General features: G+C 63.5%; 1 protein-coding gene across 1 annotated transcript in view; it reads right to left on the reverse strand.

Annotated features, from left to right (window-relative positions):
* Positions 1 to 499: 499 nt before the first annotated feature.
* The window catches only part of PRDM16 (PR/SET domain 16), a 322,309-nt gene continuing 295,643 nt past the window's right edge, over positions 500 to 27,165 (reverse strand). The window contains exons 9-17 of the mRNA XM_060284012.1: positions 22,463 to 23,876; positions 18,962 to 19,046; positions 15,968 to 16,137; positions 15,232 to 15,309; positions 9,755 to 9,924; positions 9,332 to 9,506; positions 5,359 to 5,586; positions 4,337 to 4,511; positions 500 to 3,153 (exon numbers count right to left, since the gene is read on the reverse strand). Coding sequence (XP_060139995.1) covers positions 3,019 to 3,153; positions 4,337 to 4,511; positions 5,359 to 5,586; positions 9,332 to 9,506; positions 9,755 to 9,924; positions 15,232 to 15,309; positions 15,968 to 16,137; positions 18,962 to 19,046; positions 22,463 to 23,876 — 2,630 coding nt within the window. The 3' untranslated portion in view covers positions 500 to 3,018. The remainder of the gene's footprint in view (positions 3,154 to 4,336; positions 4,512 to 5,358; positions 5,587 to 9,331; positions 9,507 to 9,754; positions 9,925 to 15,231; positions 15,310 to 15,967; positions 16,138 to 18,961; positions 19,047 to 22,462; positions 23,877 to 27,165) is intronic.

Consider the following 27,165-nt stretch of genomic DNA (forward strand, 5'->3'; position numbering starts at 1 on the left):
GGGGGTAAGTGTCCACAGTCCAGAGAGGGAAGCAGCAGAGGCTCGACCGAAGGGCCCTGGCCCCGGACACACCTGGCCCAGTGGGACACCCAGTCCACAGCCCTGACCCTGGCCACCCGCCCACGGACAGAGTGGTCAGCCGGCCAGCTGCCTGCTGTGTCTGCGCTCCGAAGCTGGGATCTCGGAATTCTCCAGCCCGGGCTCCCTGGCTCCCAGACCCCAACCCCGGAGGGTCCCCCGGCACGTGGAGGCGTCGGGGCCTGAACAAGCAGCTGGTGCTAGAGCCCAGGGGGCAGAGAAAGACCAGAGGGGGGCAGCTCGCTGTGGTTGGGAGCAACGCTAAGCTCTGAAACCCGGCTTCACGGACACACCAGGCATAGGAAGTAAGTGCTTTCTTTGCCCAGGGGTACAAGGACAGACCCCACCCCACCCCCCAGGCCGGCCAAGTGTTCAGGCCAGAGGACAAACTGGGCTTGCTCTAATCGTTTTCAGAGGGACAAGAAAACAGGACTTAAAATGTGCAACCGGGGTTCTTGGGGAAGGGGAAGAAAAGAAGGAAAGGGAAGAGATAATGTTTAAGAAGATCGCCCACAGAAGTCCGACCGTGACAGTCACAGAGAGACCAGAGGTGAACGGCAGGGCCGGGCCGCAGGGAACAGACCCTCGGGTCTCCCCCAGCCCAAACGTCCTGTTTTGGACTGAGAGAGTCATATCGCAAAAAAAAGCACACACCTTATTCTTTAGCAGAAGAAATCATATAATTTGGGTTTACAGAAATGGGGAGCTGGTATCTGAGGTTGACTTTTCAAAGGGGTCCCATCTCGGCGGAGGGGAAGTTGGAAATTCCTACACACCAGGCGGGTCTGGCCGAGGCGGGTCGAGGATGCCTCCGAGCAGGTGTGAGCCCGACGTTGAGTCTGCAGATCCTCACGGGTGTGGCCACGGCCCGTCCTCCACCAGCAGCTTCTCCGGCTGCCCCCGGGGGCGCCCACATGCCAGGTGCTCTGAGCCTGTCACCTCGACTGGATCTGGGAAGGGCCAAAGCCCTTTCACTGGGACCCGCAGGTCTGTGCGCCCCCGGGGACTCCCCACCGCAGGTCTCCAGCGCGAGGCTGGACCCCCAGTGCCCAGGTGGACGATTGTCTTGGCCTGGAGTGGCCGAACGCTTGGCCACTCCACAGCCGTTTGTATTTTCACACGTTTTCTAGGGCAACTTGGGAGATTTTTTTTTTTTTCTCTTCTTCTCAGGATGCTATTCTGCTTCTTATCTTCCAAACAAGAAATAAATAGAGCACTTGTCTTAAACGCAGCTGAAACTCAAATTGAACAGAAACACACGATTGTCTGGAAAACGGGCAGCAGGATTTGCTGGGCGCGGGGGACGCGGGGTATTTGGCACTTTCAAAACGGCCCCACTCCCTGGTTACTGATCACACATCACACGACCTTATTACACGGTTTTGGTCCTTCACTAGATACTTATATTAACATTATTTCTTCACAATAAGAATGTCTAATGCCAAAAATACTGTTAAGGAAGAAATAAAATAAGAAAAGAAATGAATTAGAAAAAATTACAAGTTATATACAGATTAAGGTCAATTCCATCAGGGAAAACAAACGATTACTCGAAATTGGCCCCTACGGGAATAATTTAAAGCCCATCCGAGTGGAGAAGTAGCCTGGTCCCCGGGGAGGCGCCGTCCCCACGGGGCTGTGCTGTCTTTGCTCTTTGCGGTAGGTCGCGTCTGGACGCCCTTCGTTCTGGAGCCGGGTCCTGCCCGCCAGGAGCCCACACAAAGAGCGAAGTGGCAGTCGTGTCTTGGGGTGTCAGGTGCACGTGGAGCTTGGCGGCCTGGAGCAAAAGGGAGCCTTGAAGTGTGGCCCCCAGTGGCCCCCGCGGAGGCCCGCTTCCTCCCCCTTGTCCGTCTGACCGGGGGTGGGTGAGGGTGAGGGCTGGAGATCCGAATGTGACCAGCAGGCCTGCCTTCTGAGGACGGTGGCGGGCGGGCTGCTGTGGGGTGGCCGAGGCACAGCCCTTGTGGGGAGAACATCAGGGAACCAGCCACCGCTCCGACCTCCCCCACACAGTCGGGCGTCTGGATGGGGGCCACGGGCACGAATCGCACGGCACACGATGACAGGCACATCTCTGAGTCCAGCCTTGGGCCAGCCCAGGACACCGTATCTGATTCCCGGGCACAGTCTGAAACTGCTCACGGGAGTCGGCCCCCCAAACTCAGTTCTGCCCGGGGGGGGACCCCAGAATCACCTTGGCTTTACAAATACGGTCAGAGATAGAAAATTTCTCTGCATCTACAGTATAAAGAACACCCCCAAACGCAGTGCTGGCTCCCAGGCAGGTTTGGGTTTGCAAATAAGCGGAGATTTCAAAGCAATGCAAAATTACTTTTAAAAAACAATTGGCCAGTCACTTTTTGATTTTTTTTTTAAAAAATACTGTCTATTTTTAAAACCACATGCTTAAATAGACTCTGTCGTCAATAAGATTACCAAAAGGGTCATTCTTGTAATCTTCATTATAAAAATCATCCGGGCGATTCCCTCTTTAGAGCACACCCAGCTGTCCGTTCCCTCTCGAGACACCACGCGGGCGCCTGGGAGCGGCCCGCCGGCCTCAGTTTGGGGTTCAAATCCCGCCCTCGCCCACGGGCTTGACTCTGCAAAGCAGCCCCCCCGCGCTGCACCCGGACACTGTGAGCTGAACCATCTCGAACGCCGTCCTCAAGACCAGTTCTTAGAGCCGGTGTAACCCTACGACGGCTCTGAGGACTCCGGGTTCTGAGTTTTCGTTGGAAAAGTTAAAGTTGGACCATGGCCGGGGGCACAGACGCTGAGGAGAGGTCAGACGCAGGTGACAAGGGGTCTCCTCGGCCCCGGGCCGCTCCGGCTCCCCGAGGCCCTGGCCTCCATCTTCCGCAGCTGGGATTTCTGTTGGGATGTCGGGGGCCCATGGTGGCCTCGCCTGGACTCTGACCCCAGCCCTTCGGGGGGCGGTCAGAGGTGGTTGATGGGGTTGAAGGCTCCGGACTCTGGCGTGGCTCCCGCGATGTTCAACCAAGCGTCCAGAGGACTCTGGGAGGAGGTGTGGAGAGGAGCGTCCTCGGAAAGGGACAGCATCATTGCATACGCCTGGCGGGAGAGGGCGGGGCACACACGGGACGGGCAGGTGAGCGGTGCGGGCTGCGGTCCTGCGGACCCCAGGCCGGCCCCGTCCCCTCCCGGCCTCCCACCCGCTCTGGCTGGCCTCAGCTCCAGAGGTAGATGAGGGCAGAGGCGCGAGGGGCCGGCCCACAAGAGGAGGAAGGCGCGGTGGGGGGAGCTCTGTCAGGCGCTTGTGCAGAGTGCCACCAAGACCCTCAGCCTCTTTGGGGCACATCCCCCCTTGCAGTCGCCTCCACATCCCCTGGTGATCAGCACGCGTCCCCAGGCAAGTGTGCTCTTTGGGAGGGACTGGGAATGCTGGGAGTTATTGCTAAGACCCTGTCAACGAGGCTCAGGCCCTGCCTGGTGAGGCCTGTCCCCTGTGGATGACCACGGTGGCAGCACAGAGATATTCTGGGGAAACGACGTGCAGCGTTTCTGAGATGTGCCTCTGGCCTGGAGCCCGGCTTAGCCCACAGGGCGTGAGCAGACGGGAGCGGGGGCCGCTCAGAGCAGGCGGGCTGGGGGGATGTCCACCCGAGTTCACGCTCCGGACAGCATTAGTAAAAAGACGAAGACAGACACGCAAACGGCTTTTGCTGAGGTTCAGGTGGGCTGCAGAGAGCTGAGTGAAACCCCGAGCCCCCCAGACTGGAGAGAAGCAGGAGGCAGGCTCCTGCGACACCTGTGCTGAGGAACGAGACGTGCCCAGCTGGCCGGGTGCCCGCTGACCCCGTCACGGCTGCCGCTTGCAATCCTGACCCCCAACGGGGCAGCGTCCTTCGAGAAGACCCTGGGCTATCATCATCCCTGCTTGGGTAGAGGCAGAGGGAGGCCAATGCAGCCACGAGGGCAGGGCACCTGCTGTGGACGCCTCCCTCCAGGGACGTGAGGACGGGGACCCACGTGACCGCGAGCACTGCGGGGGGAGCGCCCCCGTGACGGTCCCGCTTGTGTTCATCTGCCCTCAACCTCTCCATGCCCCACCCCACTTGTGGGCAAGGGCAGTCACTTGGGGGTCTCTCTAGCCGATGCAATGGGCACGGGAGGTGTCCCCAGGCAGACGTGGGATGGCCACAGCGAGAGGCGAGGCTGTCCCCGGTGGGGCGCGCGGCTGCCGCCTGCCGTCCAGCCTGGGGAAGGCGAGGGGTGGGCTCTGGCGGGTACCTACCTGGTTCTTAGCCTGCCTGTACAGGGTCTGTTTTAAAGTCTCAGAATCTAAGGTGGAATTAAGCACATCTTTAACTTCCAATGCTTCCTCAGCTGCTCTGCGGAGATCCAGCCCCTTCCCAAAAGTCGGCATCGGCTCCAAAGCCAACAGACCGCCTGGTCGCTCCTCAACACACCTGCACCAACGACCGGAGAGGGGCCTGCCGTTAGCCGGCCTGGCCTCTCGCCACCTCTCTGATGCCCCACAGCTGGCTCCATGCCTGCATGCGCGTCACGGCATCTCCACGGGCCACGTGCACGAGGAGACAGACACACGGACACACGGACACCTGGACGGAAGCCACACGGATGCAGGAGAGCGACAGAGGGAGATGAGTACGTGCACACACTGCAAGCAGCAGGCGGGGCGCTTGGGCCTCAGGGATGGGGGGCAGCCGGGGACACCTCGGTTCCCGAGAATCTGGGTGGCTCTGGAGCGGCCCGGGGCTCCCGCCCCCAGCACTCAGGGGTGGGAGGAAACGGGCCGTCTCGGAAAGGCCTCCGGGATCTACAGGCCTCCCCCAGGAGGATCATGGAACGCCGGCAGCCTCACCGGTGCCGAAAGCAGGCGGCGAGCGGTCGGGACCTGGGGGACGTGGCTGTGGTTCACCTGCTTCCAGAACTGTGGGTGCTCAGCCCCCGCCCCTCACAGCCTGCTGGAGGCCAGATGTCACCGCTCTGGGTTCTTCCGCAGGGCCGGACACGGCCCGCGGGTCCAGGACCAGCTCCCTCTCAGCCGTCCCCTCCCCCACTCTGCTTCCGGGCCTAGGGAAGCGTGTGTGTTTGCGCGCGCGTGCGAGTGTGGGGGGCTGGAGCCCTGACCCCCTTTCCTGGGGCCCGGCCTCACCCCCGCCTGCACACAGAAGTCCCTGCAGTAGGAACGCCTGCTGGGAAGGAGGGTGAACCCCGCTGGGCGGATGGTGGGTGTGGGAACGAGGTCCCCCCGGCGCGCGGGGCACCCGGGGGCTGGGGGCCGGCGCCCACCTTCGGGTGTGGTCGAATCCCATGGCCAGGGAGGCGGGCCCGTCCTCCTCGTCCTCGCAGGCGGCCTGGGGCTCCGGCGTGGGGCACACGGTGTCGTCCTGGGACCTCCCTGCCAGGCTGTCGCCGTCGTCCTCCAGCTCGTCCTCTTCCTCCTCCTCTGCGTCCTCGGGCTTCCCGCCGGCCAGGCCCGGGCACGGGGGGACACCGTCCAGGTCCTGGACTTCCGGCCTGAAATGACACGGACGGAGCTGGCCACAGACGCCCAGAGGCCAGTGGGTCACGCCTCCGCCTTCCCTGACGGCCGCCCCGCCCCCTTCGAAGGCAGCCTGCCCCCCCGCGGTCACCGAACCCTCAGAGCCGGGGTCCTGGGTGGCTTGGCTGCCATCCTTGTGGAGTGAGTGACTCAGGCCGAGAAGGGGGACTGCTGAGGGCTGGGCAGGGGCTGGGTGGGCACCGCTCGGCGGCAGGGCTCCTGTTATGCCAGCGAGGACAGCGGGCCACTCAGTGGCTCAGGGAAGGAAGCCACGGCCGGGTCGGTGGGGAAGGGGGCTCTGGGCTTGGGCACCGCACAAGGGGCGCCCTTGGGGGGGCTCAGAGCATGGGAGGGCTGCTGGCCCGGCCCTGATGGATGCTTGCTCCCCCCCGCCCGCCGTGAGGACACGAGGATGGGGCGGCCCCTCCGCAGATGGAGCGTCTGGGATCCAGGGTCCCGGACTACGCGGACCGGGCTGTTGTCAGTGATGGAAACCCGCCAGGGGGCTCTCTCCTGCAGCCCGGACCCCACCTCATTTCCCTCGGGGTCCCTGCAGCCGGGCGAGCCTTTCCCACCCTGGGTCCTCATCACTGAAAGCAGAAAACAAGCAGTGAGGGACAGGTTGCTCATTCCCTTCAGAAAATGTCACCAGCTGTGTCTGGTGTGTCTGCAAGTCTGTGACCAGGGGCTGCGGCCACAGGTGGGCTGGGCCCGAGGCCATCTGGGCGGGGGTCCGACACGTGGGCAGAGGGGGGGTGGAGGGCGAAGCACACGCTTCCGGAGCCCGAGTTCGAGCCCCCCGTCCCCACTCCTCCTGGACCCCACACGGCCCACGGGAGTCTGTTCACTGCTGTCAGGGGAGACTCGGGCTCCCGCTCGGGGCACCAAGGCGAGAGGATACGTCCCCCCCGAGTGGTCACCACTTCCAAACGCAGAGAGGGTGGGGGGCCGGGCTGGGCTGGGGGAGACCCCGATGGCCCTGCTCTCGCCCGTCCCTGTCTTCACTTCTTCTCTTTCCACAGGGAAGTATGCGGATGCTGAGAGCTGACCTGCCCTCCAGGACGGGCAGGACCCCAGCACATGTCCCTTGTCACCAGGTGCACGCCCGTCCACCGCGGTGAGGACCCCAGAGCCAGGTCCTGCCTCCCACTCTGGGTCTTAGCAGGGTCCCCTTGGACAGGGCTTGCCATCTCGGAGCCCACGCCCTCCCAGGGACGTGGGAACAGGCCCCACGCTGAGGGCTGGTGCACAGTGCAGGTGGGGAGCCCTGGGCCCCGGGGCTCGGATCAGTGCAAAGCCCTGTGTGTCAGTTAAGCAAGCCTGAGCTCTCTGTGCAGGTTTATACATGAGCCCCTCTCTGTAGGAGCAGCAACCTCGAGCGCTTTGTCTCTGCGTCCCCAGCCCCGCCCTGCATAGAGGGTCTGCTCGTTGGTGGGAGGCCTGCATCGAGCATCAGAGCTCGCTGGGTGGGGACAGGGGCGGATATGGCGAGGACAGAGCGGGGGGTCTGGCTGGAGACGGCTTCAGACAGAGAGGACACCAGGACGAGTGTCCAGGCCTCCACACGGCTGCCTGGGGCGGGGGAGTCTCCCCGGGGCCACCGCACCAGAGCAGCACGGCTGCGGCTCAGACAGCGGGGATCCATCCCTCCCTGTCCTGGAGTCTAGACGTCCCAGGTCCCGGTGTCACAGGGCTGCTTCTCCTCCCGGCCCCTCCCCTGGACTCCAGTGGGGTGCTGGCGATGCTTGGGACTCCTTGGCTTGTGGGCACATCACCCGATCTCTGCGTTGTCCTCACACGGTACCTCCCTGTGCGTGTGTGTGCCCCAATCTCCCACTTTTCTAAGGACACCAGTCCTATCGGACATGGGCCACCCGACTCCAGTAAGACCTTATCTTAACTAATTACAACTTAAGACCCTATTTCCAAATAAGGTCACACTCTGAGGTGCTGGAGTTTAGGATTTCAACATAGGAATTTGGGGGGGACAGGATCCAGCCCAGGAGTTTCTGGGATTGTAGGGCCAGGAAGCCTGGCAGGCCCTCAATTCTCACTGACGGTCAAGAGAAAGATGCTGGTTCTGGATGTTAGTACTGGCCCCTAACAGGACCGCCAGCATCCTACCGCCTTCCGCACGTCAGCCGACAAACGTCAACCGTGACCATGGTCTCCATTTCCGACAACGATGTGCAGGCACCTCCAGGGGCTCCCGGCTCCCGGGATGCAGCGTCAGCAGGCGGGGCCAGCCGAGGGCCTGGGTTGGCACGGGACGTGAGGCCAGCCTCCTCTGAGCCCCACGGACCGCCCCCCAGGGGCCCTGGTTGAAACGTTCTGCTCCGTGGGGTTAGGATGGTGCCGTCCCCTCTTCCCTCTGGGGACAACCCCTCTGTCTGGTGGCTCTCCTGGAGTGTCCTCCTCGTGGTTGAGAGCTGGGCCTGTCACCCAAGCCTGAGGTGTGGGAGCCACCCGGCGCGGCCGCCCACCCCAGGGAGGATGCCCCGGGCATGTGTCAGTTCTCGTCTGGCTTTGCCCTGGGCACAAAGGAAGAGTCTTCAACAGCTCGGACGTGCCTCGTGGCCCAGCCCCTGGGTGCTCAGGTCCGTGACTTTGAAGGCGGAGATCGCAGAGCTTGAACTACGCACAGCCCTCAGAGCCGCGGGGCGCTGTCCGAGCACAACTCCACACCCCGGAGCAGATGGCAGGGCCTGGGTTCCCATGAGACCATAGCGTGTGCCCAGAGCCAAGGATGGCCATGGGCGCTTTGTTGGCCGTAGAGCAGGCAGGGCTGCCCGCAGGAGTGAGGTCTTCACTGCCAGCCAGGGCTCTGGGATGTGCAGCCCATGGCCAGCCTCTCCCACTTCCCCTCCTCTGAGCCCACCCAGGCGCCAGGTGAGATCACCTTCCCGGGCATAGATTCAGGACTTAGCAGAGCCAGAAACAGTCCAAGTGTCGTGTCATGCCCATTTGTAGATTTGACAGGTCTTTTTGGTGCCCCTGCTCTGCCCCCAGGGGCACCAGTGATGTGGGAACAGACAGTCTCTTGGGGAGCTGGGTGTCCTGGGGGACCCTCGTCACCTTGCTGGAGATGGGTGGGGAGGGACCGGGGCCCTGGGGCCGCAAAGCCACAGCCCACCCACTCCTCTGGGCCTCTGCAGAATTAGGGGAGCACATCCCTGAGGACTTTTGGAGTTTGGGCATCTCTGATTCTCTGCCAGCTGAGCCCCGGGATGGAGGTTATGCAGAATACCCTCCGCATCCCTGAACTCCCAATTCTGCCATTCTCCTGCCTCTGTGTGTGTGTATTTAAAGGGGCAGCACTCTTGCTAAGAAACCTTCTGTGCCTCGGATTAAATGAGAATGTTCTGGACTTTCAGAGGCGCGGCAGGTCTCATGGCAGGAGCCGTCGCCTGGCCCATGTCCGGCTGCACGTCTCAACCGTGAGGCCAAACTGTACCATTTAGGCCTGTGTGCTGGTACCACACTGAGCGTGTGACACACGCCATCAGGCCAGGGCGCCTGTTCTAATCGCCCTCTGCAGGTGGAGAAACCGAGGCAGAGAGGGGGCTGGGATGGACACTGGCTGCAGAGCCCATGGGCCTCGCCCTCTGCGGTGGGCCTGGGGTCCCTGGTGCTGGGACGCGGGACCCTGCTGTGGGCGTGACCATACAGGTGACCATGCAGAGTCCAGAGCTTCCTGGGGCCCCGGGATGGGTTTCTTACCGTTTGTCTGTTCGCGTTGTTGCTTGGTTCATCTCGCTGTTGGCAATAAAGTTTCTGATTTCTGAGAAATAGGCGTCTTCCTTTTCATCTAAAAGTGCATGGTGGTCCGACTCGGAGGCGGGGGAGGAGGTGCTGGTCGCCAGGTGGTTCGTGAGGACCCCCGAATGCTGGCTCACTGCAGAGGAGCAGCGTCAGGGGGGGCGTCCCTCAGCTGAGCCCCTCCCTCCGCGGCGCACCAGTGGCGGGGCGGGCAGCCAAGGGGGGTGCACATTTGGGGCGCTGTCAGGGAACCCACTTCTTGGAAGACCCAAGAGCACAGGATTCTCCGTAATGACAACGGTTTGAGGGGTGACTGCGAGCCTCCCCACAGAGCTAGCTTGCGTTCCCTTCGGCCCCGCCCCTCCCCGCCGGACGGACCCCCACCTGGAGCGTGCTCGTGCTCATGCTTCTTCAGGTGTCTGTCCAGGTTGGTCTGCTGCCCGAAGCAGCGGTTGCACAGGTGGCATTTGAAGGGCTTCTCCTTGTTGTGGATGTTCCGGACGTGCCGCTGGAGGTTGGAGGAGATGCTGAAGGAGCGGTCGCAGTACTTACACCTGTAAGACACGGCGCCTCAGCGGAGCCCCCGGCCTTGAGGAGACCCCCGAGGGCCCTAGGAGGCGGTCCTGGCAAAGCTGCCCCTGGGCGGTGGATGGCGTCGGACTGCGCCCTGAACAGGCCGGGGGGACCCTCTGGGGCCTGTGCCCCTGGGTGGGCAGCACCGGGACCCTCTGGCGTCTCCCCTCATCTCTCAACCTCTCTGCTGTCTGGGTCCGCCCAGCGCGGAGGCCAGGGCCTGGCGGTCCACGGCAGAGGGCGGCGTGCTCCTGGCGGCCTCACGGGGGCACCCGCGCACCAGGAAAGATACTCCTGGCAGGTTTTCTTGGGAAGGAGCCCAGACCCGCTGCCTGCAACCTTCCTCCCTGGCGGAGAACCCTCCCCTGGCCTGGTCCCGGCCCCTCTCCACAGGTCCTTGGGCGGATCGCATCTCCCTTGGGGCCTCAGCTGGCCAGTCCATTAACAGGGCACAGGGGCTGCCCCAACTCTCTCGAGCATCCTTCACTGCCTTGAGGTGAAGAGGCCTCCCAGCCTCACCCCGTCAGGTGGCCTCCGTCCACAGACCCCCTTCAGTGGGGGGTGCCCTCAGCCCCTCTGCAGGGGCACCCGCTGCCAGGCTGCACGGCACACTTGGGAAATTAGAAAAAGACGCTCTTTCCTCCAGATGCTTCTGTTAGAATATTGTCGTGACCCCCACAAGTTTACCAGAGCAAAGCGCTCTGACGGGAAGTTGCCATGAGGCACGATTTGAGACGCCTGCCACGTGCAGGTCCCCGTGGGTGTGGGGCCTCGTGCGGGCACAGCCTTCACGACCGCCTTTGGAGGCCCCGAGGGCGGGGAAAGGGAGGGTGATCACCTACGGGAACTGACAGAGGGGCCTGAGCACTGCCGGCACTGAGAGAATGAGAGAGAGAGAGAGCCGGGGCCGGGGGACGGAGGACCCACAGCCGCCAGCTCTGCAAACAATGCCACCTCCTCCTGGCGGCAGGAGTCCGGGCCAAGGCCGTCCACCGCTCCCACCCGCTCTGCACGCCCAGCTGGGCCATGGCAGAGGGACTCCGGCTCAGGGGTCTCCAGTCGCACACGTGTGCGAGCGTCTCAGAGTGCTCTTGCACACACGTGTGGCTATGTCCACTCTTGCGGGTGCGGGTGCGGGTGCACACGTGTTGGTGGGCACGCTCGTGTGCACCTGGCCTCAGAACTCCTCCAGGGATGCTCATCCAAGTCTCAGATGCACAGGTGCACCGAAACAGCCATCCCTGCGCTCAGGTCTCCTCCTGCTTCGGAAACGAGCTTCCCCGGAGCGACAAGCAGAGAGGCGAGCACGGCAGAACGCTGAGTGCCCGAGCCCTTCAGGAGGCAGAGTCTATGCAGCCAGTGCAGAGGGGCATGAGCTCGGGACGTCAGGTTCACCCAGAGGGCGTGGCTGGAAGGCGTGGGGACCTGCCGTGAGGCCGCGGCCTGGCATTCCTGCAGGGGCCGGTGGCCGTGCTCCAGCACAGCGTACTGGTCACGAGCGCTCGGTCACGTGCACTGGGATGTGCCTGAGGACGCTCTGGGGCCCTGGCCTCCCATCTGGGGCCGGGCTGGCGGGGGCCTTCCCGGTGCCGCCCACCCAGAACCCGAGGTGCCCACCTGACACTTGACATTCAGAGGCTGGCCCTGCCCGGGGAGTCCGGGCAACCTCCGTGTTCCCAGGGCCCCCACGAGCCGCCGCTGGGGCCCAGGAGCTGAGCTTTCCCTGCTGAAGGGGTGGCAGCCTTATGAAGCTCTGTCCTGGTAGGTCGAGAGGCTCCAGGTTACCCCCGCCTCTCCTCCTGCGGGATAACCCCTGGGGAGAGGGGCCCAGCTAGAGGGGGCCCCTGCGGCTCCCCTGGTGTGATTCTGGGGCTCATTTACTCAGTTCCCGAAGCTTCCACATTCTGCCTGAGGCCAGGCTAACGCTGGCTCCCTCCACGGCAGATGGGCTAAGAGCTGTCCGTGATCTACACACTAACCCCCTGGGCTCCCCGTGAGCCACCCTCGGCCTCCTCTGCTGCTAGGTGCCAGGCCGGCCTGTTGGGCCAGCTGAGCTGCCCCCGGGCCCCTGGGTGTCCCTGGGACATGGGGCCTTGGTCCTCCCACAGCCTCGTGACTTGGACCCACGTCCTGGCTGCCAGCACCGGGAAGGTGGTTATCTTGTCTTTCCCGGCCTGCGGTGCCAGAGAAGCTGGGCTGGGGCTTGGCTGGGCTGGGCAGAGATGCTCGGGTGTCCTCTGACCTGGCGCTCCCCTCTCGACGGTCCAGAAAGGAGGATTTTTACATCCCAGCCTGCACCATCTCGCTCCCCCACTCTGCCCCCAGCAAAGTTACAGAAACCCTCCACCCCCAGTGGCGCCAGCCTCGCCTGTAGGGCGAGCGCAAGGCCAAGCTGGCCCCAGCCCGGGTCTGGGCGTTCGCCCCCTGCCTGTCCAACAGGCTTCACACGGGCTGCGTGGTGCGCCCGCCTCGGTCTACACAGGTGCCTGCACACTTAGCCTCCTTTCCCTGTATCTTTGGAAATTCAGGGACCCTCTGCGAGCTCCACCCGTGGCCGTGCATTACCCCAGAGCAGTGGGAACTCCGAGGACGAAACAGGATTGGCCGAGGAGCTCATCACAGACCTGAGACCTCCCAGCCCCAACCTCTGCGGGGCTGGGAGGGGCTGGGGAGGGCAGCGACACATTCGATTTGGTCACAGAGTCCTGAACCTGGCCCTCTCGTGGTCCTAATTTAAATAAATGGCCCAGAGAAGTACATTTGAAATTTAGGGGACTGGTGAGCCCAGGGCTGCGAGGGAGCAGGGCTCTCAGAGCAGCTGGGATTTGCGTTGTAAATAAGCTGACAAGTGGCTAGTGAAATTTACGGCCGTGCTGTATAAAATAACACGCCATCACGCTCCAGCAAGAGTGGGAGAGCAGAGACCCGTGCTGGCCACGGCGGTGGGCAGGCAGGGCCTCGAGGGGACCTTGCTGTGACCGCATCTGCCGCCGCCCTGGGAAAGCCAGCCGTGGTAGAGACCCAGCACCACGTGGGGAGGGTGAAATGGCCCTCGGGGGGCTGGCAGCATCCTCCCCGGGACCCAGTGGGGCCACACCAGCCATCACAGGGAGAAAAGCCTTCGGTCTTTGTAAGCGAGGAAAGGAAAGAAAGAAGAGATTTTGAAACCCAGCCCTAACAATAAAACGAGCAAAGAAAGGACACCTATGGGCCACCCGTAGCCCCGACAGAAATGGTAACAGGACCTTGCTGGGTGCTTTGACTTAACACAGTCAGCGAGACGGGGAGCCAGATGGGGAGGTGAGCATCCTTAAAGCCGGAATCCAGGTCCCGCCAGGAGCCCACGGCCAGTCCACGAGCACTCGCATCCAGAGTGTGACTCGAGGGCCCCCACCCTGGGCAGCAGCTGGGGGGACCCCTGAGCACGGCGGCTGCCAGCACAGATGAAGGAAGCGGCCCCCCTCATTCCCAATCCAGTTTTTATATCTCTCCTCCCACGTCTCAATAAGCCCTCCGTGCCGGAGCTTGAAGGAATGTGTCACCAACTGCCCCTCGCCCCGCAGCTGCATGCAAAGATCTCGAAGCCAGGACACGGGCTGGGCTGGGCAGAGGTGTGACCTCCTCTCCAGAAAACGCATCGGTCACACTAAGGGGTCTGTCTTTCTCTTGCTTGTGAGGGGCACACACGCAGCACACACACGTGGGCTCCGGGCAGGCGGCGGGCGGTTTTCATCAGACCTGGCCTGGGCCGGCAACGGGCTTCTGTGGACAGACCCGCACATTTTCCTTCTCCAATTCAAGACGTTCTGATTCACAGCGTGAGCCCAGAAGCCTCAGTGACGTCACAAGCACCGTCCCACACCCCAAACTCCTCATTGTAGGCTGCCTTGAACCAGACGTGGTCAGGATTTGCAGCGCAAACTTTCAAAGCAATCATTGTTACCCGCGTCGAAACTCACAGATTGGAAAGGGCAAAAGAAATCGATGATAATTAAATCCTTCTATAAACACGGCCCGACGCCCCAGGGGCTCTTACACGCAACACTGTCCAGAGTTGGTTCTCCTTACAGAAAACACACGTGGCTCCTTTCCAGGGAGGGAACCAGGCCAAACCAGCCTCCGTTAAGTTGTAAGCCACTTTTTGAGGGGAACGGGGTGGGGGGGTGTGTTGTGGGCAGGCCGAGGGCACTGAACAGATGACGTGAGCAGACGCTTACCCGGCCAGGACAGGGCACGGGGACTGTGACACTTGCAGGGGTCCCTGTGTGGCCGCCCGGCCGAGGGATGGGGACACGCCCCCAATCTCCAGGGCCAGTGGGTGACTCCCAGCTCTGTGCGGCGGCCAGAGGACAGGAATCTCATGTTGCCAACTTAAAACCACACCAAACCCCTTACTCCTGGTGACTGCTGTTCACCAGACAGCCCGGAATGTCGTCCTGGCATTGGGACCAGCGTTTCCCCAATTTGCCTCACGGTCACCATCTCCTGGGACTCCCAGGGTTCTCCTGGGTGGGGTCCCCAAAAGACAGGGCACTACCCTCAGCTCTTTTCCTGCCCGACAAACGCCCCAGGGGCCAAGGGGAAAGGCCAGAATGGTAAACTACCATGGCCATGATCTCGGACCCCTGGCAGGTCAGGGGCATCTCTAGGCCTGGGGCTCCAAGTCTTTGAAATGGGGTGATGCCTCCACTAGTTGTGAACATGAAATGCACTGGCTCTCACACCCCACCCCCCCACCATGCGCTTGTGACCACACCTCTGCAGGCAGGAGCCCAGGCACCGCGGAGCGAGGTTGGGGGCAGAGGCGGCGTCCGTCCAGGGCGGTCAGGGGGATGTAAGGAATCCCTCAGGATGCCCCACGCTTGGCTGGGACCCGCATTTGCACGGAGCTCCTTTTGCTCTGAGACCAGCCCACCCCGCCTTGGGCGCTTGCCCTGGTCCCCTGCCCAGGGCTAGGTCAGCGAGGGCTGCCGGCCGTGGTGAGGGGGGCGGAGTGGGGCTGGGTGGTGGTGAGGCTGAGGCCCCCCCCGCAGACCACCCCTGGGCCTGGCTTCTCTGCGCCAGTCGACACCCCAGCGGCAGGTGGGAGGGTTGCTCCTGAGCACCCTTCTGGGTCGGCAGATGGGAACCTTCCGGTAGCCTAACCTTTACAACGCCCCTGGGCGCAGGGCGGCTGAGGGGCCGGGAGGGAGGGGCGCAGGAAGCGAGCTGGCGCGAGCGTGCTGGCTCCCACCCGTCGCCCTTCCTGTCCGCCAGGAGCCTGCACCCCCTGCCGGGCGGGCTCCTACCTGTACGGCTGCTCCCCGGTGTGTGTCCTCAGGTGCCTCGTGAGGTTTGCTGATCGGGGGAAGATCTTGCCACAGTACCTGGAGTGGAGGGGTGGGTGAGGGATGCGTGAAGCAGACGCACGGCCGAGACTCGGGCGCCCAGGTGCTTTCCTGGTGCTGTTTCTCCCACACCTGGGGGCAGGTGGCCCGGCGGCACACCCTGGATTTCAGTCTCTCCTCGGCCCCGGGGCCCAGCTGAGCCTCACAGAGAAGCTGGACTAGCACCACTGGGCAGACGGCACTGGCCCACCCTGGCCCGCTCGGGGCCGTCCCCCACCGCAATCCCCCCGCCGCCAAGCAGTTTCTCAGCCCTGGAGCCCAGCCTCGGCCGAGCCGGCAAGGACCGGCCGGCACAAGCCCGTGCACCTGGGGCCGGACCGTGTCTCCCCAGCACTGGGCTCCCCACCGGCCCCAGAGCTGTGGTTAAACACTGACCGCGGCACCTCAGCCTCCGGCCTTGCGAATTCTGACCGGCCGGCCAAGGTTGCACTTTCTTGCGCTCACGGGAGCACAACCTGGTGGGGGGCACGTGCGTATCTCTGGGGAATGATGTCAAGGGGACAACGGGCCATCGGTTGCTACCACGCTGTACCTGGGCTGAGACTGAGAGCTTTCTCCTGGAAGTGCAGGCGCACGGGCCAGCGTGGCACCTGTGGCCACTTTGCCGGCGCCGCCCCAGGGGCTCTCAGCGTCTCACCTGCACGTGTAGCGCTCCTTGCCCTTCCTGAGGATGGGGTCCGAGAGCGTCGGGGGTGGGGACCGGAAGTTGAAGGGGTGGGGGGGGAGGGGCTGCAAGGAGCTGCCGGATTCCGCCTTCATGGCCGCAAAGCTCTCCAGCTTCTCAGTCATGGTCTCGATGGCTGACATCTGTTGGCAGGAGAGCAGGAGAGACTGTGGGGCGCCCCCGAGCCGCCCCCTCTTTTGACGCACGGGAACCCGCCCCCACGGGCATCTGGGGGTCCTAGATGACCGAGCACGTCACAGGCCCCCAGGACAAGGAGGTCGTCACTGGAACCCACGGCCTCCTCCTCCTTCTTGACCACTGGGCTAGGTTCTTTCACTTTCTGCGGCCAGCCCTGCTCTTGTCCTTGCCTGGAACCCCGTCACAGTCCAGGGTCTAGGCTGGGGGAGCTGCAACTGCCCTTCCCCAGCCAACCTGCGCTGGGTGAGGAGTGGGTGACGCGGGCTGCCGACACCTGCAATTACACAGCCCTTTACTTTGAGACAAGCCAGCAAGGCCCTGCTGGCTCGACTCCCGGCCGGCACTCCTGACGGCTAGTTTGGGTTAAACACAGAATTACATCCCTTTTTTTTTTTTTTTTGGAGTGGTGAAAAATTGATAGCTACCTGAATCAATCTCAGGTTAAAACATGAATCAAGAGCCTGAGGCACTACCAGCACCTCGGGGCAGCAGGCCATAACTGCGGGCAAAGCGCTAAAAGGAAATTCAACAGCCTAAGGTTGGATTCCACTAACTAAACGTTCGGAATGATAACTCCAACGTGACGTGGCACAGGACACGGTGACACAGGCAAGAGGGGCCGCCTCTCTGCTCCTCTGAGATGCCAAGGCGTTGCCTGGGGAGGAGAAGGGAGTCACCTCCTCCTGGCATTGGTCATTTCCAGCTGGCGGGCAGGGTTCTGATCAGAATCCCAGGCTGCACCTGCCCTGAGGCCCTGGGGCTGGGGGACAGGAGAGGGGAGGGGGCTGCACAGGCCTCAGCAGCACTTCTCCCTCAGACAGTACCCGCTGCAAGCCAGGCCCCATGGGAGGGATGAGACCAGAAAAGGAAGAGCTTTCATTATGCCCCGAGCCCCTCAAGGTTTAGGCTGGGGAACAACCGACTGGTTACAATAAAACACCAGCAAGGGGTTTACAAACAGAAAATGGGGTCCATCCTAGTGGCTGAGCCTCTCTTGACCCTGGGCTGCCGCCTGGGCCCTGGCCAGCTCTGTCCAGTTGCAGGGCTTTGGGCCTCGCCGTCCTTGTGGGGCAGGCACGCTCCCCATCAGATGCACGTGACGCTTCCAGCCACGGGTGGCCCCACCCATCCCCACTGATGGACAGATGGACACGACCTTGCCCCTCAGCTGCCATCCAGCCTCTCATTTAGCCCCTCCACGGCCTGGATGATGGGACCTGGGCATACAGACTGCTGCTCATCTGCCTGTGGGTCTCAGTTTTAGCCAGAGCCGTGGGAGGCTCTGGGACTCTCCACCACCCCAGACTCCCCAGGACCCCAGAGGTGGTGAGGGGCAGTGGGCTGGCAGGACTGCCTCACCCTGCACCCCATACACCTGCACGTCGGGCCTCAGCAATGAAAGGCCCTGGCAAGGTCCTGCCAGGCAGCTGACCAACGCAGCCTGGCGTCTTCGTGCAGTGGTGACCCCTAGCCTTTGTAGAGGCCACAAGTTCTCCTGTCCGAGTGACGGTCTGACCTCAGACCATTTAATCAGGCGACTTACTAGTCCTCTCTCCCACCCCCACCCCTGGCTCTGGGCCCGCGGGCAGGCAGCAGGGCTGGCAGGTGGGGGGAGCAGGCAGCAGGCACAATGGGCAGCCGGGCCCCCGCCAGGCCCCTCTTCCTCAGGCCTGGGAGGGTCCGGCCTGCCTGGCCCGCGCCGCCTGAGCAGATATTCCCGGCCGAGCTCCCGCACAAACACAAACACAGGATGTGCCTGGCTGGCCTGCCGGCTTGTTCCAGCCGGTCCTGAGGAAATCAGGGGAAGTTCTTAACCAAACTCCGAGGCCCCAGCAAGACAATGGGAGGCTCTAAGTTTAGCTGTGAACCCAGGCAGGGCACAGGTTGCACAAACCGGGGGGTTTGTCCCAGGCGGGAAACTCGGAGCGAGAGAACAATGCCTGGGTCTGGAGTCTGGGCCCAGGCCTGTCCCACAGCTCAGCCCCCGGCCCCTCCGGCTGGGACAGGGGAGGCCCGTGGCTCTGGGGAGGGGGCTGGGTCCCAAGCAGTGAGGACAGGTGGGCACCGGGGCAGGGAATCAGGGGGACTCCGCTGGCCCTGCTGCTTACTCCCACTCCTGCCACCTCTCTGCACCCACCCCTTGGGAGGACGCGGCCAGGGGGACACAGGAGTGCCTGTAGGCTTGGTGGGGTCTGCGGCCACTGCCCAGACTTGGGGGTTCTCTTTCCCAGACCCCTGATTCTAGTCTTGGCAGGCGGCCTCTCCACCCTCTGCATCCCCGGGTGAGGGCGGTCCCCCTGCCCACTGCCCCCCGGGATGCCCTGCCCTCGACGCCAGTCCCTCTGCTGCTGTCCTGCTCCCTACTGCCTCTGCCCCCTGCACTCAGGCCCTTCTTCTCCTGCTCTTTTCCCTTAAGGATCCCCGAGTCCCTCACACTGGAGAGACTGCTGGCGTCCACACTTCCCCGGCTCTCTCATGTCTATTCTCCCTACATTCAGAATTCTTGTGTTTGCTCCATCCAATCTGCTGCCCACTGCCCCATGCAAGTTCACTCCCCCTCCTAGAGCTTGAGCCGCAGGTCAATGAGGCCCCTTGTGGACCCACAGGGTGCCCCCACAGAGAACCACCCTCCTTCCTCACCCGTCCCGGCCCTTCCCATCCTCCCCAGCCTCAAAGGGACCTGTGGGTTTTCAGGGACGGGAAGCGGAGACCCGCCTGGGGTGTGTGCCTTGGCCCGTATGGACCTTGGGGCTCCTGGCTGGGCCTTACCTGGGGGTGGAAGAGCAGTGGGGACGGCCGCAGGTACTTCTCCTTAAGGGCTCCCACCGGGTCGGTCACCTTCCGCTTCTCCACCCTGCTGGACAGCAACACAGAGGGTTACGGACCCCACCGAGCGGCCCAGCGCTGGGCGGGGAGGTGCTGGGGCCCCCGCCCCTCTGGGCGCCCACCCGTGCCCCGTCGGTCACGAGCTGGGGGGCTACCACAGCGGCCCAGCTGTCCCACCTGACGCTGTGGCGACGTCTGTGACCCAGCCTCACAGTCGCCTGCCGAGCACACGCTCCCCATCACCGTGCCAAGGTCTGGACCCTTTCGAGTCTCCCCGGTGTCCGCCCCCTCCCCCCCCAGCTGCTGGCACCCAGGCACGTGAGGGACACTTGATGCTGGAGCCAGGAACCTTCTGAAGGGCCCGCGTGCACCAGCCTCTGCCAACCGGCCTGTCAGCCCAGCGAGGGCTCCCCCGAAGCAGAACGTGGAGCACACGGGGGCTGCCGCCTACACCCCACGTCCCTCTCCCTCCCGGCCCATGGCACGGGCACTCTGCCCGACGGGGCGGATACACGTGAGTGACTGGTAGGTCTCTATCCTGGGGAGGCTGCAGGGCTTCCCCGCGGCAGCCAGGCAGGGTCTACCTAAAACCTCAAAACAGCTACTGGAAGTGACAATTCTAGAACATTCCCCAAATGCCAGCACAACTGTCAGTCACAAGCGGAGGAGGTGGCCATCCCTCCTCTCCCCGACCCCTCCTCTACTGTGTCCCAAGGACGCCTCCCTCAGTTTCCCCTGGGGGATCGTCAAGATCTACAAAGTGGGATTTGGTGAGGCCTGCCACCGCCCCACAGGCAGCCACAGCTGCGGTGACCCGCCGCCTCGCTTGCCCAGGGCCACGCTCCCAACCCTCTTGGGCTCAGCTCTGCCCCCAGGGGACTGGCTGGGGCCTTGACCGGAGCAGGACGGGGATGGCCGCAAGGACAGGGGCCCAGAGGCGGGAGCACCCGGGGAGCGCAGGCGGCCACAGGTGACCCCACCGAGACCCCAAGCCGCTTCCAAGGGGAGGAGGTGGTCTCCACGTGGGAAGTTGGCTTGAGGGGCACCCCGCTTTGCAGGGCTTAGCAGAGGCCCTGTTCAAAGCTGGACTGAGTTGGCCTTTCAACAGGCCCCCTGGGGGGCGTGGTGTGGCCCGAGAGGAAGGGGCCCCACGTCGGGGGGTTGTTAAATGTCTTCTGCCTCTTCCCGACTTCTGTGTCTAGCGACAGCCCAGCGGGCTGCTCTGAGCGACCCCCGCCAGCTGACCCCACAGACCCCAGGGGACACGTGCTCTTCCAAGGCACGTGGCTTTTGTCAGCACACCGTCCCCAGCCCATCTTGCAGAGACAGCAGCACGTGGCGGTGAGAGGGGCTGGAAGGCTGGGGGGTCGCCAGCCTGGCGGTGTTAGGGTTCCCCCACCCTGGGGGAGGGAGGATTGTGGGTATACGTCCACAGTCACTGCCGGGGCGTGGCCTGTGGGGAGTTTCGCTGGAGTCACCCCAGAACCATCCAGGAGCTGAGGGGACCCTGTCCCCTAGCCCTGGGCCAGCCTGTTAACAGGCAGTGACAGTCGCCCACACCTTCACTTGGAGTTGAATCTTCCCGACACCATGAGTGTTTATCTTGACTGGGCTTGGGGGGCGGTGGGGAGAAAACTTGGAGCTAATCCACTCTCGGGCATTTTGCTGGTGCCTGCGTATAAAGTTGGGGGCCAGGCAGCCCCTCCACCAGCCACTGTACTCTAAATCCTGAGGGCAAGAGCCTAGCACACGCCGGGTCTCGGAGGGGCTCGGACAGGACCCGGGTTGGGGGCGCCTGTGGCCAGTTCCCGCCTCGGGGCCCAACTGGCTGCTCCCCCAGCTTCCAGAAAAAGGCCCAAGGCCCTAAACCAGGCCTGGAAGTGGGAGGAGAGGGGCACAGGAGGGTTGGGGTCCAGGAGGAGAGCCGGGACGGGGCGGACAAGGACGCCAGGGCCTGAGCAGTCACAGTTAACCGAGAGCCTCTTGCAGGCCTGCTGGCTCCGACTCTGGAGGCCTGACGGCAGAGTCCCTCCCTAGGTCTCCAGTCCTGCCCCCCTCCTCTGCACAAGGGCGGCTCCTCCCGGGGGGCATCCTCCCTCAGGCCCCAGGTGTCTCCTGGCTCCCCGTGGGTCCCAGAGATTCTTATTCTAACTGGCAGGTGCTCCCTGGGCCTTTGATGGCTATGTTCACCCCAGAAACCCAATGAGCCGCTGTCAGCAAACCATCCATGGATGGCGTGTTCTTAAAGAAAGACCCAAGGGGGGCATTTTTCATGTTTCCTGTGATGACGCCAGCAGGACCTGGCAGGAAACGGGACCGGCAGCAGACACAGGCCGGCCAGGGCCCTGGGCGGGCGCGGAGGGCGGGGACCCAAGTCGGCGCCAGGGGGCGGAGCAGGAGACTGGCCCATCGCCCTCGCCGGCAGCTCTGCCACTGTTTCTTTCCACTGCACCCTCAGCAGAGGTGACCTCACCTGCACACCCGTCCCCAGGCCCTGCCTGGCCCCTGGGGAAAGCAGGCACGCAAGCCCTCAAGGCGGCCACATGCTCCCTGAATGCCCGTGGGGACATGCTTACGTGTGTGCACGCGGGCGCCTCCCACACAGAGCCGTGGGCCTGTATCAGGGGCTGAGCCAACACGCCTGCCTGCCTGCCCCTCCAGGCCCCCTCCCAGGCCCGTCCATGGGCACAGCCCCCTCCTCAGGGCTCAGCCCGCCCAGCAACCCCAGGACACGTGTGGTGGGAGGTCAGACCCCTCTCACCTAACAAACCCGCCTGACCAAACCGTGCCCAGAAGCCGGGGAGGGGGATTCAATTGGCCCCTCGCTGGGAAGGTGCCAGAGGAATGGGACACTGCTTTTTGGCAAACCTTCCAAAGCTTCCTCCTTCCTTCCTCCCCCTCCTCCCGCTGGGAACCAGTAGCTCGTCCTCTGGTCTCCCCTGGGCCACCAGAAGCCCCAGCTGTGGAGCAGCCATAGGGAAGCAGGGACGCTGAAGCGGAGGGAAGAGCCAGGAGTGTCGTGGGCAGAGTCTGTGCAGAGAAGGTGGCTGGAGCCTCCAGCGGGTGCATGTCTGGGGCGGAGTCTGAGGGCAGGCTGCCGGGGAGGGGTGGGGGTGGGTGGGGTGGGTGGGGTGGGTGGGGGGATGGGGGGAGGTAAGGGCTCGAGAGAGGACGGCAGGGGTCCCCCAGCGCCTGTCAGCGAGAGGGAGCCAGGGGTGCCCAGGAGACCCCACCAGCTGCCCACCCCAGGAAAGGGCCGAGCCGGGCATGGGCCCCAAGTGGCACGGACACCCCAGAGCCGAGGTGCCTGCTGACGCCGCAAAGGCAGAGGGACGAAGCCTGGGGGGCAGGCGAGAGTGTCCCCTCCCGCCGCCGCACCCGCCTGGCGGCCCACCTGGGTGGCGGACCCTCTGGAGAGCGGGTGAGGGCGGGGCATGTTAATACCTGTAGATGGGGTCCATGAAGAAGGGCGACGGCCTGGCGTAGTGCAGGGACGGCTGCTGGGGCAGCTGCGCCGGGCACGCCTTGGGCGGCCCCTCCCCGGCCCCCAGCCTGCGCTCGCCGTACACGTGGTTCTTGCGCGGCTCCCGGGTCCCTCCGTTCTGGCTGGCGCGCACGCGGCTGCCGATGCTCAGGTCCAGCGGCTGCTCCTCGCTGGATGCCGGGGCCGGGGGCACCTTGGGCGCCGGCAGGACGGGCTTGGCCTCTTTGGGTTTGGTGGTGAGGTCGAAGGGTGACTCGGCGCTGGGGCCAGCGGCCTTGAGGGCGTCCCGGGGCGACTTTGGCTCGGCCTTGACCAGCAGGCTGTGCGCGAGGGCGCGGTCTGTGAAGGGGTACAGGGAGTGGGGGAGGTTGGGCAGGAGCTGGAAGGGGAACACGGAGTGGTAGGGCAGCGCGCCCAGCTTCTTCTCCTGCGCGCCCACGAAGCCGGGCCCGAAGTACTTCTCGGCGATGGACGCGATGGCCCTGATGGAGTCGCCCGCGGCGCCCGACGCTGTCAGCAGCTGCTCCTCGGGCGGTGGGAAGAAGTGCTGGGAGTAGAAGACGGGCACCTCGCCTGTGCTCTCCGGGGCGCCGGGTGCTGCCGCGCCGCCCCCGAGCTCGCGCTTGCCCTCGGCCGCCTTGCCCCTGTCCGTGGTCTTGTCGCGATCGCTGTCCACGTCGCTGTCCAGGTCGGAGCCCGTGCCCGTGGTTGTGTCCAGGTCAGTCCCGGTGGTGGTGTTGATATCCTCGAAGTCGCTGCCGTCGGACAGGTCGCTGCCCCGGGGCTTGAGCTTGGCGGCATATGCGTCCTCCAGGCGGCTCTCTGGCTTCTCCTCGGGCCCCGCGGCCGCCGTGGAGCCCTGCCCACTGCTGCCGATGGCGGAGACGAGGGGCAGGGCCGGGTTGCCCATGGGGCTGGGGAGCTTGGCGTCCTGCGTGTGGTTCCGGGGGCTCTTGAGCAGCGGCATGGGAGGTAGCAGGGGCGGCCGGGGGTACAGGGACGGAGGGAAGACGCCCGGGAAGCCGGGCGTGAGCGCGGGGAAGGCGGGGGGCGCCGCCGAGAAGGGCAGGCTCCCCGGGTGCGGCCTGGAGGGGAAGTACTCGTTGAAGCCCAGGCTGGCGTGGTTGAGGCTGGGGGGTGGCTTGGCCTTGTCCATCATGGGGCTGGGGGTCAGGGGCAGGCCCGGAGCGAAGATGCTGCCCGGCGTGTAATGGTTCTTGCCCTCGCAGAAGCGCCGGTGCTTGTTGAGGGAAGAGGTAGTGCTGAACATCTGCCCGCAGTCCTTGCACTTGATCTGCGTACGGCAGTCGGCGTGCATGCGCTTGTGGCGGCACAGGTTGGAGAACTGCGTGTAGGACTTGTGGCAGACCTCACCTGAAACGTCAGCAGAAGCGAAGACCGGCAGCTATGAAATGATGGAAACCCTGCGCTGCAGGGTCCCGGGGGTGGAGGACCGGGGCGCTCTGGCCTCGGTGACCAGGAGCAGCGTGTGCTTAGGTACGTGAGCGTCTGTGTGTGTGTGTGTGCGTGTGCGGGCATATGCGTCACTGTGTGTGAGTACCTGCATATGTGCCCACATGTGTATGCGTGATGCATGTGTGGACACGTGTCCGTGGACACGTTCACACACGTGTGTACATCATACTTCAGGTGTGTACGTCATACCTATGTGCTTGCACGCGCGTGCGCACGCATACGTACAGATGCACGTGCACCCGACCTGGGACTGGCCTCTGGTGACCAGCACGGATTGGCAAGGACATTCCCGTGCCTTCCCGGGGATCCTGGGCCAGCCTGGGTAGGTCTCCAGCTGCCTCGACCTCCTCCGCTGGAGAAAGGGGCCCTGCCGCTCTCTGTGCCCTCCCACCCCCATGAGTTTGCCATGTGGTGCCAAGGCCTTCAGAATCGTTCCCAGAGACAAAGTCGTGGCACGCCATCACGTCTGCAGCTGCACCAGCCGCCCAGAACACCCACCCACCCTCCCTGCCGTGTCAGCTGCGCTGCTCCAGCCAGGGCGAGGGAAACACCCACCCCCGGGCTAGGTCTCCCACCTTGTAAAGTTTAAAATGCTCTCAGCTTTCTGCCCTCTTTCTGTCCCAGGACCTGTGACCTGCACCCAGGACGGGAAGGCCTCAGGAGGGACCGGCCCCTTGGGGCTCCTAGTCCTGGAGGCTGGGTTTGGGAGCACGGGTCCTGGCTGTGTGAGGTCACCGTCTGGGGGGGGCCTAAAGGTGGAGATGGGAGGGGAGCCACGTGGAGAGGGCTAGTTCCACGTTTGAGAAAATCGAAAACTCTCCAAACTGGGATGGAGAGGCCGCACCAGCTCTGGTTGCGACGCCGGCCTCTGCCCTTAACAGGAGAGGGTGGTGGCGGCCGAGGCCAAACGCCAGGACCCAGAGGCCCTGGGGACCCAGTCTCGGCCATTTTCCCAAAGGCCTGTGAGCTGAGTGTCGGCCAACTGCCAGTTTTTCTTTCTGCTCTTGTTTTTCTAACCAGCAAGGGAGGAATGAACACACACACACACACACGCGCGTACGCACACACACGCGTGCACACATGCACATGCACACACGCGTGTGCACACATGCACGCACACACACCCGCACGCACGCTGTGTGTGTCTCTCTCTGCAGGACCATTTGCTCCTTAAATGCAGCCCCAGTGGAAACAATGATTTCCGTGCATTTCTTGCTCACCGCACACTCCACTGCCTGATGTCGCGCGATTCTAGCTGGGCGCGCTGGCCCTCAGGTGATCCTGTCCCTTAATCACAATATCTATTTATATTAACGGCTCTGCCTTCCTGGTCGTCTGGCTTGGCGGGACGTTTTCAAGGCTGACGGAGAAGAGCACTGCCCCATTTGATGAAATCTGCCCATTTTGGGAGGCGGCTGGTGCAGAGAGGCTGTGCCACAGATGGTCTATAAATACCCACAGGCCTCTGCCAGCCCTAGGGGGAGAAAGGCCGCTGCCCAGCTCAGGGCGCCTGGCCAGACCAGTGATACCTTGCTGTGTCCCCGGCCCCCGAAGAGGCTCTGTGACACCCTCTGCCCCCCACAGCAGGCCTCTGTGGCACCTCGTTAGTGGCTGCTGCCATCCTGAGCTTGGAAACTGGCCTTGAGCAGGCTCCCACCCAAGGCAGCTCTCAGGAGGGGCCCCTGGGGCCAGTGGCCATGCCTGGGCACAGGGAGCCTGGGACCCTTGCTTCCTACCCACCCACTCACACGATAAAGGGATCCTGCAGAGATGCTGGGGCTCCAGAGAGGCCTCTGGGAGACTGAGGTCCTTGGAGAGGCAGGTCCTGGCCCTGGGATGGCTGACCGCTGGCTTAGAGCCGGTGTTGGGAGGTGGCTGCCTGCAGGGGCTGGGAAAGGCCTGGGCAGCCCACAGTGAACTGGACGTGGGACCAGCGCCTGGTGGATGGTGCCCCAGGCCCTGCTGGGATGCAGAGGGGCCCTGGCCAGTACTTATTCTGATCAGCAGTTTCTTCTCCTGTAGGGTATGTGCAGGGATGCACACACACACACACACACATGCACATGTACATACTCACGCCTAAGAAGGTCCTTTCTAAAAAGTGCCCACAGGAGCCTGTCTGCCTGTGTGCACGGATACACCCTCGCCCCGACCCCTCACACTTGAGTTTCCCGATGCAAGACACCCCACCGGGAGATTATGCTGCCTTGGGCTGTGTGGTCAGTGAGGCTGGGACTTGGGGCAGGTTTTGGTGCCCATCATGTGTGTTGTGTGTGGGTGCCCAGGGGCCGCCTGGCGGGGGATGGAGTCTGTGCACGAGTGACTGGCCGCCGTGAGCCCTTGCTCCCCCTGTGGCCCATCTTTTCTCAGAAGCGCTGTATCATTTACCCTCTGCTCATTTGTTCGCAGCTTCCTTTCCAAACCTGACCCCCTTAACCGTGGGCCAAAGGATGCTCTGCCCTGGTCGAGAGGACGTGCAGGCTGATGTCCACGTCTAAGCTAACTTCTAACGTTTGCATCTCCCTCTCATACGTGGCACCTGGCCAAGTCTGGGGTTTTCTCTTTCGCTTTACCCCCTTGGCCAAAAGCCAAGGCCCAAGGTGGGCACGGGGCACAGACGAGAGGCGGAGGGCTGCCGATAGCCGGTGGGGCCCGTCCAGGCTGCCCGTGTCCTCCCCATCTGCACACGGAGTCTGTGCAGGCAGCGGAAATGGTGGGCTCAGACCCTGCCCGACTGCTGAGGTTCCCAGAACTTCCGCTGTGACTACAATCCAACAAGACTTCACAAAGCCCATCTGCACGCCCAGAGAAGAAATGACTTGTAAGCCTGTGTGCAAGTCTCCTCTCCAAGCTTTGCTGAAAAGCTTAGAAACCTATGATAGATGCACTCACGTGCGCTTCCTCCCACAGAGGGACCTGCTGGGACGCTCATCCTGGAAGCAGGATATGCACCAGGCCCAAAGCCCCGGCCCCCAGCCTCTACTCCCACCCAGCTCACTCCTTCCTGGCCCCTCCCAGAGGGAATGGGCCCTGCTCCCATCGAGACTCGGATGCTCTTTCCAGGGTCTGCGGGTGAAAGGGGTGGTGAGGAAGAGGAAGATGGCCCCAGTGAGGTGGCCACCAGGCAGAGCGCTCTCTCCCTCTGCTTCCTGGACCAAGGGAGCAGGTGACCCAGGCAGGCCGGGGG

This window comes from Globicephala melas, chromosome 1 (genome assembly GCF_963455315.2).
Source record: "Globicephala melas chromosome 1, mGloMel1.2, whole genome shotgun sequence".
In the NCBI taxonomy this organism is placed as follows: Eukaryota; Metazoa; Chordata; class Mammalia; order Artiodactyla; family Delphinidae; genus Globicephala; species Globicephala melas.